Raw genomic sequence first — 8042 nt, forward strand, 5'->3', positions numbered from 1 at the left:
ATTCTTCTTTTTTGACTTGATTGTTGACCCAAGACCAGTGTTGTTGTTTTTTAGTTTTTTGTTTTTTTAGTATCATTGAGGTACTATTATTGTTTCATTTATATTATGGGTCAGTTTTTATATTTATATTTTCCATTTTCATTATCATTTTCATTTTGGTTAAAGTTAAAGGTTTAGTAATTGAGTAAACTGTTGAATCGGTTAACGGAACGTTTATTTTATTTAAAGTGATGAAATTGTATTAGTTTTATTTAACTATAATAGCTCTGCTCAAGAGAGCTGCAAAATTGCAACAAATAAATAAAAATAGCATGCCAATATGAACAATTATTACATTATTCGGTGGAATATGAAATTTGAGCATTTTAGAAAATGTATGCATCGTTGAAGAAACCCGAAACCGCATTGTCACAAATTGGTCGTTCAACCATGTTGGTTAATGATGTCACGCATGTGGTGGAGTAATAACTTTCTATAATGAATCTGTCTGAGATTGAATTAATGCTAGATGTTTTGCTATAAATTACACACATGGCATCTGAGGACTATTTCTCATTTTTCTCAGTTGTTTTGCTCTATTTCCAGATTCAATCATAGACTCGTTCTGACATAGTCGAGCACGTTCACATCATAGGCTCGTTCACACACGTTCACACATGTGCACTCTTCAAAAACTGTGCTTTAAATCTCTTGACAAACTAAAAGACGTAAATCACATTTGAATGTATTCTAAATAAAAGATAAAGATTTTACTGAATAGCTTGCTTATCTAGCTCAAGACAAGGATTTATTGAGTCCACATGTCGTTCCAAACACACAACTTTGCGACGCTGTTTGCGAATGTTCGTTGGTTTTCGGGAAACACCGACTCGTTGAACTGCGCTGATAACAACGGAACTTGCGACCATAGTTGTCTAACGATGCTTTCGGGAAACACACCCCAGAATATTCCTTGGACTTAGGCTGTTTCTCCTGCTCTCCAGGTCCAGAGCGAGATGCTAAAGAAGTGGAAGAGGTGGAAACTGGGCAAGGACATCGAGGAAGAGTACCGTCACACCCACAGCCAGACGCCCCACGCCAAAAGTGTCAGCATGGCCGCGGCGATGGCCCACGAATGCCCCGACACCCCAGAGGCGGCGAGCACGGCCTCAGCAGAGTCCCATCGTCTGGTGTCGTGTCTTCAGAACGGGTTGAGCCGGAGCAGAGGCCGAGCGAGACTGCAGATCTCCTCCGAGGCACAGGAGGGCGCCAGTAACTGCAGCTCTCTGACGGAAGACATCTGTCTGACGGAAGAGCGTCCCCTCAACAGCGAGTGCTCAGCGGGGGTGGCGGAAACTAACGTTTGAGGAACGTGATGCTGACGGATGTTTTAGCACTAATGGATCAATGGAAGCAAAGATGGTACATTCCAGATACAGACTTAACGTTAAAAAGCGGCTTCTATCATGAGAAATGATGGAGCTGTGGATCCTTTAATAACAAGCCGAAACTGTCTCCTGAGTTGGTAAATAACTAAACAGTAGGGCTGTCAAAATGGCTGAAAAGCTAAATTCGAATTTCTTTCTTAAATATTAGCAAAATTCTAATTATATTCGAATTCTAAAGGCATTACTTAATATTTGAGGAAAAGTACTGTGTTGTCTCCTATGGCCACAAGAGGGCGGAAGCGAGCGCAATAAGCAAATATATACCAAATCAAGCATGGCATCTTTTATTGAAATGAAATGACATTCACTTTTTAAAGTGCATTCACTTTTAAAACAATTGTTCTTAAATAAAATATAATTTCCTTAATGTGCTGCAAAGAAAATTAAGGGCCCTTTCACACCTACCTTGTTTGGTCCGGACTTTAGGACTTTTCAGTTTGGTCCGAATCAAAATTACAGGTGTGAAACCTCCCCCAGACCACGGTCCGGACCAAACAGACGAAATTTGGTCAGACGAAAAGAGGTAGTCTCGGTCCGGATCAAACTGAGCAAAGGTTTGGTTCGTTTCTAGTGTGAAAGCATTTTATGTATGGTTCAGACTTTCAGACTATTTACAGGAAGTTCCGGTGGTTCCCGCGTAGCCTAAACAACTGAAGAAGAATATGTATGTGCAGATCTGTCAGTCCTGCCCACCGCATTTCTTGTACACACACACACACACACACACTTTTCCTGCGTCCTGCCAGCGACGGTAAAATGTTCGCAAAACGAGGACGTTCATTTGGCGAATTTGAACTCACCTCGAGTATAGTCGGTGCTGCAGGGAGTAATGCCGTAATAATAACAGTATATTGGCAACGATATGCGTCTGTTCATTCATTCTTGTCAAAGTTACCCGCCGAATTGACAACACACTGACGTCAGACGCACGTCCATTTACAAACCAATCAATGTCAAGATGCAGCCCATATAGATGATGATGACAGGACGCAAGTACGTCATGTAAAGTTCTTTAGTGCGCTCGCATAATTGCAATGTGAAACCAAACCAAAACTAAACAAATGTATACAATGTATCAAAACATTTGGTTCGGACCTTGGTGCGGACTTTTGAGGTGTAAAAACGCCTAACAAAAGTGCAGAAAACTGTGTAAGTGCATCAGTAAACTGAGAAAACATGCTTCAACAGACGCGTAATGAACTACCTGAACACAAAATGGCAAACTGCCATTCAGAAACAATCCACTTCTACTCACTACATCTGCATATTGTTGGTCAAAAACACCAGACGCTTGATCTGAGCGAGTGTTGAGCGCTTTTGTTGACAATGTTTTCAGCGATTTATGGTTAAGTGTGCACGATGTTTGCCACCAACTAAGAGTGTTGTCTTCAGCAGGAAGCCTTTTTCCTGCCATTTTTCAAATGAACAACGCAGCCGCACCGCGCTGTATACTGGATAAGCTAACAAAAACAAAAAAGTTACGTCATCATGTCTCGCGCGCCTCTTGACACACCAAAACTTCGAATGCACATATTTTGCATTCGAATGTGCACTTTTTTTTTTATTCGACGAATATTCGAAATTCGAATTTATTATTTGACAGCCCTACTAAACAGTATTAATTATTGGTGCTTTCTAAGCTCATTCATTAGGGTTATGGGTTATTTCTCTTTTGACTGAGCAACCGCCTAGAAACCACCCAACATGGTATTGGAAATACCAGTTACAGTTATGTATTCAGCAGACGCTTTTATCCAAAGTGACTTACAATATAGCATAAGCAGTTCGTCACAGAGCAAACAATATTCTCAGTATACAATGCCATTTTCATTTTCATTGGATTAGGAAACAAACTAGAGCAGAGGAGAAATGTAGGGAAGAGGAAAGATGCTGCTTCTTGAACGATGTGATGGTTTCTGCGTTTCACCAGAGAGGATCAGAGAGGGTGAAGGGTCTGGAAAAGCTGATTTGTGCTGCTCATTATGAAGGAACAACAAGACACTTCTCATTCAGTGCCAATGAAAACACTTGGTTATTTACCCACTCAGGATTAAAAATCGCTTTCTTTGGGTCGTCCTTTAAGAAACGCTCACCAAAACACTCACCCTGACAGAGATGAGCTGCGAGCCATCCAGAATTCAGTTCTGTTTCACTAACCACGGACAAAAGACAGTGAAACGTGTCAAACCGAGATCATCAGTCGCTCTGCATCAGTAAACCTGAGTTTGGTGTTTCGCATGGGCTGTTCGCTTGGTATCGTGACCAGACGCTTTAATAAACAGTGTCAAATTCGAGCAGATCCGCATTGGAAGCGTACAGTGTAAAGCTACTGTTTACATGCTATATGTCTATCCACACACTTCACTGAAGTGCCATTCTTACACACTACCCACAATTCATTGGGACATTAAAAAAGCAGCTCAATTGAGAGCTTGGGAATGTCCTGTAGGCTTATGGGATTATTTACTTGTGAAAAATCATTCCGTATTTAAGTGAAGACAGTATATTTTAACTTGCAAGACTGAAACACTCTCCCTGTTCATGATGCATCATTTACTGAAGCGATAAGGTACCAGAGATGATTGTTAAATTATGAAAATAAATATTTATGAATATGCATCACTTAAAATCACAGTTACACATGATCTAAAGCAGCATTTCTTGAATGATTTTGCTTCAGAAACCCAGTTTTAGATCGCAGTGGATTGGTGATCCAAGAATGCTATTTTAGTACATCTGAGTAACTATTATAAATTTTATTAAGATTTTAAATTAGTGGTAACACTTTACAATAATGTTTCATTTGTTAACTACATTGGTTAACATGAACTAAAAATGAACAACACTACAGCATTTATTAATCTAAATGTGCATTTACTAATAGATTTTCTAAATCAATAATTGTATTTATCAACATTACTTAATGCATTGTGAACTAACATGAACAAATAACGAACAACCACATTTTTATTAACTTACAATAACAAAGATGTTGTAAAAAAAAAAAAGGTTCACAGTATTAGTTAATATATTAACTTATGTTATTAAACGAGACCTTATTGTATTGTTACTGAATTAGTTTGTATTTGTGTATTTTTTGTTTTCATTTCAATTAACATTGTCATTTTTATTTCAGTTTTATGTTTATTTAATTTTAGTTTTTTTTAGTAAAGTTAAACTAAATGAAAATGAGTAATTACACCTTGACAGCTGCAGCTGAAATACTATTTTTGCGTATATGAGATTATATATATAAAGGATATGAGTATATACTGTTAAAGGGTGTTATAAAGCAGCACGCAGTGAATTCACAATATAAAACAACCTCAAGTGACTGAAAGGTTTTATAAAACAAATAGTTTAGTGTCAAATGCCATCCTTCTGCTTGAAGATTTAGTCCCTAAATAACAGAACGTTGCCATGCACCAAAAATAATCAGAAATGAACAAGGTCTTTCGTGTTGTAGCGGTTTCTGATTTACATAACGCTGTATTGACCAATCAGAATCCAAACCTTTAAAGATGCTGCTAATCATTTACATTTTTTATGTTTATAAGATTCACATTGAAAAGATGAGATTTAGTTCAAACCTGACGGCTAAATCTCAAGTGACTATGTATCTAAAGCTTCACGTATGAATAATGCAGCATCATAAACACGGAGCTTCGTGTGGAGTCCTGGACGTCATGTGATCGTGATCTCACGCATCTGCTTCATTTGAGTGTTATTCTGTGCTTTGTGGAAAGAATTTGTATGGAAGAGTTGAATTATGGTACATGTGTAAATCACTTGTGTTATTGCCTGTGAGAACAAGAAGTAAAGAGAGAGCAAAAAAGATGCAGAAATCGAAAGGAAAGTTGCGAAAATAAAACTCCCTGAGCCAGGATGTTTAGTCTGTTGTGGATGGGTTTGATTTACAGTTTCGTATGGAGATCTCTGGGAACCACACACACACACACACGCACACACACACACGCACACACACACTCACTCTGTATGTAATAAAGGCCTGCTGAAGTGAGGGATGTACCTCTTCTTCCCCCTTCATTAATTCTGTTCTCAGGTCGTTTGCTGAAGCACATTCTCTTTCTCTTTATGATGCAGTAATCTCTGTTAAGGAGGCACTGTTGAAGCGTGTGTGTTTCAGCGCTGCTCGAGCATATGGTCTGATCATCATCTGATCAAACATCTCAGAGCCCCACTTCACATTCTGACACACGTTTCACCGGCCGCCCGCGTAATTTCCACAGCATTTCTTTTACGGCCCTGATTTACAGCTGAATGGATAATTTGACTGTGAATGACTGTGAGATTGTAACTGTGTGTCATTTACAAAAGACTCTGATATATTCCCTCGTGTAGCTCAGATCCTTCAGTTCATTTACTGCGGTATTACTGCGGTGCTCGTACACCTGATTTACAATGGAAGCTAAACTCTGCAGTTTAACAGAGCATTCTGTACTGTCAAGCAAACAATTTAGCTTTGTAACATTTTAAATCTTACTAACATTAAAAAGTGATTTTGTAACGTTCAATTTAAAGGATTAATTCACTTCAGAATTAAAATTTCCTGATAATTTACTCATCCCCACGTCATCCAAGATGTTCATGTCTTTTTTTCTTCAGTAGAAAAGAAATTAAGGTTTTTGAGGAAAACATTCCAGGATTTTTCTCCATATTTTTGCAGTTTCAATGCAGCTTCAAAGTCTCTACATGATCCCAGCTGAGGAATAAGAGTCTTATCTAGCCAAACCATCCGCCATTAAAAAAAACATTCATATACTTTTTAACCACAAATGCTCGTCTTGTACTAGCTCTGTTATGCGTCACACATTAAGTAATCATGTTGAAAGGTCACGTGTAGTGAAGTAGCGACCTAGTGTTTACAAAGCCAACGTGCAAGTCAAGCGCTAAACGATTTTGAAGTTGGAGGAGAGAATGAGTTGGAGTTTTTCACTCTACATTTTCCACCTACGTTAGGTTATCGCCTGATCCTTCCAACATGATTACATAATGCGTGAAGTCGTAGACGAGCAAGACGAGCATTTGTGGTTAAAAAGTGGTCTTATTCCTCGGCTGGGATGGTGTAGAGCAGGGGTGCCCAATCCTGCTCCTGCCGATCGACTGTCCTGCACAGTTCATCTCCAACCCTAATCAAACACACCTGAAGCAACCAATTAAGGTCTTCAGGATCACTTGAAAATTAAAGGCAGGTGTGTTCATAGATATCCATAAAAAGGCTAGATGTCTTAAGGCGGAGTCACTTCCGGCATCACCGGCGGCCATCTTACCACAGTGAAGCTGTGAATTAAGGTGAGTGATCAGCATGCACACAAATCCTCTTATCTCGCTGAAATCTTGATGGATTAACAAACGGTTTGGTTTCTTACAAACGTTATTAAAGTGGCTATAATTCTTTCATATGGAAGTCCATTGTTATAATTATTCATATGTATGCAGTATCATAACTACATCTCTGACGTTTATAACAAACCAAACCGTTTGAAAATCGGTAGAAAATTTAGCAAGTTATGGTTATTTAAATGTACATGCACCATGTTACGAGTGAGCGAGCTCCCTGTGGCAAGATGGCCGCCGTGTGCGGACGTCGACCTCCATTGGCCAGCAGCGCGGACGAGACATCTAGCCTTTATTATATGATATCTATGGGTGTGTTTGATTAGGGTTGGAGATGAACTGTGGAGGACAGTCGATCGGCAGGAGCAGGATTGGGCACCCCTGCTGTAGAGCCTTCGAAGCTGCATTGAAAACTGCAATTTGGACCTTCAACCCCGTTTGGACCCCATTGAAGTCACTATATGGAGAAAAATCCTGGAACGTTTTCCTCAAAAAGCTTAATTTATTTTCCACTGAAGAAAGAAAGACATGAACATAGATGACATGGAGGTGAGAAATCTTGGATGTAAATTCTGAAGTGAACTAATCTTTTGAGTAGGACGTTACAAAATCATTTTTTAATGTTAGGAAGATTTAAACGTTTCAAAGCTAATCCTTCAAACATCAACCATCAAGATTATTCATATGATCAGATCATTCAGCTTGAATTTTGCAAGATTACAATGCTAGATTTCTCTAGAGGCCTTAATGTCATCGCATCCTCAGATTAGACTGTAAATAAAGAACTATGTAAAAACAGCACAGATATAATGATCACAACTCACAAACAACCTGCAGATCTAAATCTGACAAAACTGATTTAGGGCCAGATTTTAAGCCTAAATGAATGAACTGAAGGGTTCTGCCTTGAATAAATGAATATGCAAGTACTTTTGAGAAATCTGTTTCAAATGGGTTTATGCGATGAAGACCCTGGATGTCTAATAAAAAAAAAACGTTATTATGTATGTATTAGGCGTTATCTTACAGTGAGCAGGGGACCTTATGGGTGAATCACATGACCAGCTGGATAATACTTGATTCATCCCAGTAACGCTTCAGTTATTGGACACCTTGACTGCATCCGAAATCACATCTAGGCGAAAAACAGTATGTGACGAGAGAAGTATGTCTGAATTCACAGTACTCATACACGAGTAGGCAAACAGTACCTGGATGACCTACTTCTTCTGGTGGAGAGGATTTACTTCTTCTGGT

At 38.9% G+C, this 8042-nt stretch overlaps 1 protein-coding gene across 1 annotated transcript in view; it reads left to right on the plus strand.

The window, feature by feature from the left end:
- LOC311077966 (glucagon receptor-like) overlaps positions 1-5526 on the plus strand; it is a 62126-nt gene extending 56600 nt beyond the window's left edge. Inside the window, exon 8 of the mRNA XM_084106613.1 lies at positions 984-5526. Coding sequence (XP_083962739.1) covers positions 984-1346 — 363 coding nt within the window. The 3' untranslated portion in view covers positions 1347-5526. The remainder of the gene's footprint in view (positions 1-983) is intronic.
- The last annotated feature ends 2516 nt before the right edge of the window (positions 5527-8042 follow it).

Source organism: Abramis brama, assembly GCF_963993115.1.
Source record: "Abramis brama genome assembly, chromosome: 2".
Lineage (NCBI taxonomy): Eukaryota > Metazoa > Chordata > Actinopteri > Cypriniformes > Leuciscidae > Abramis > Abramis brama.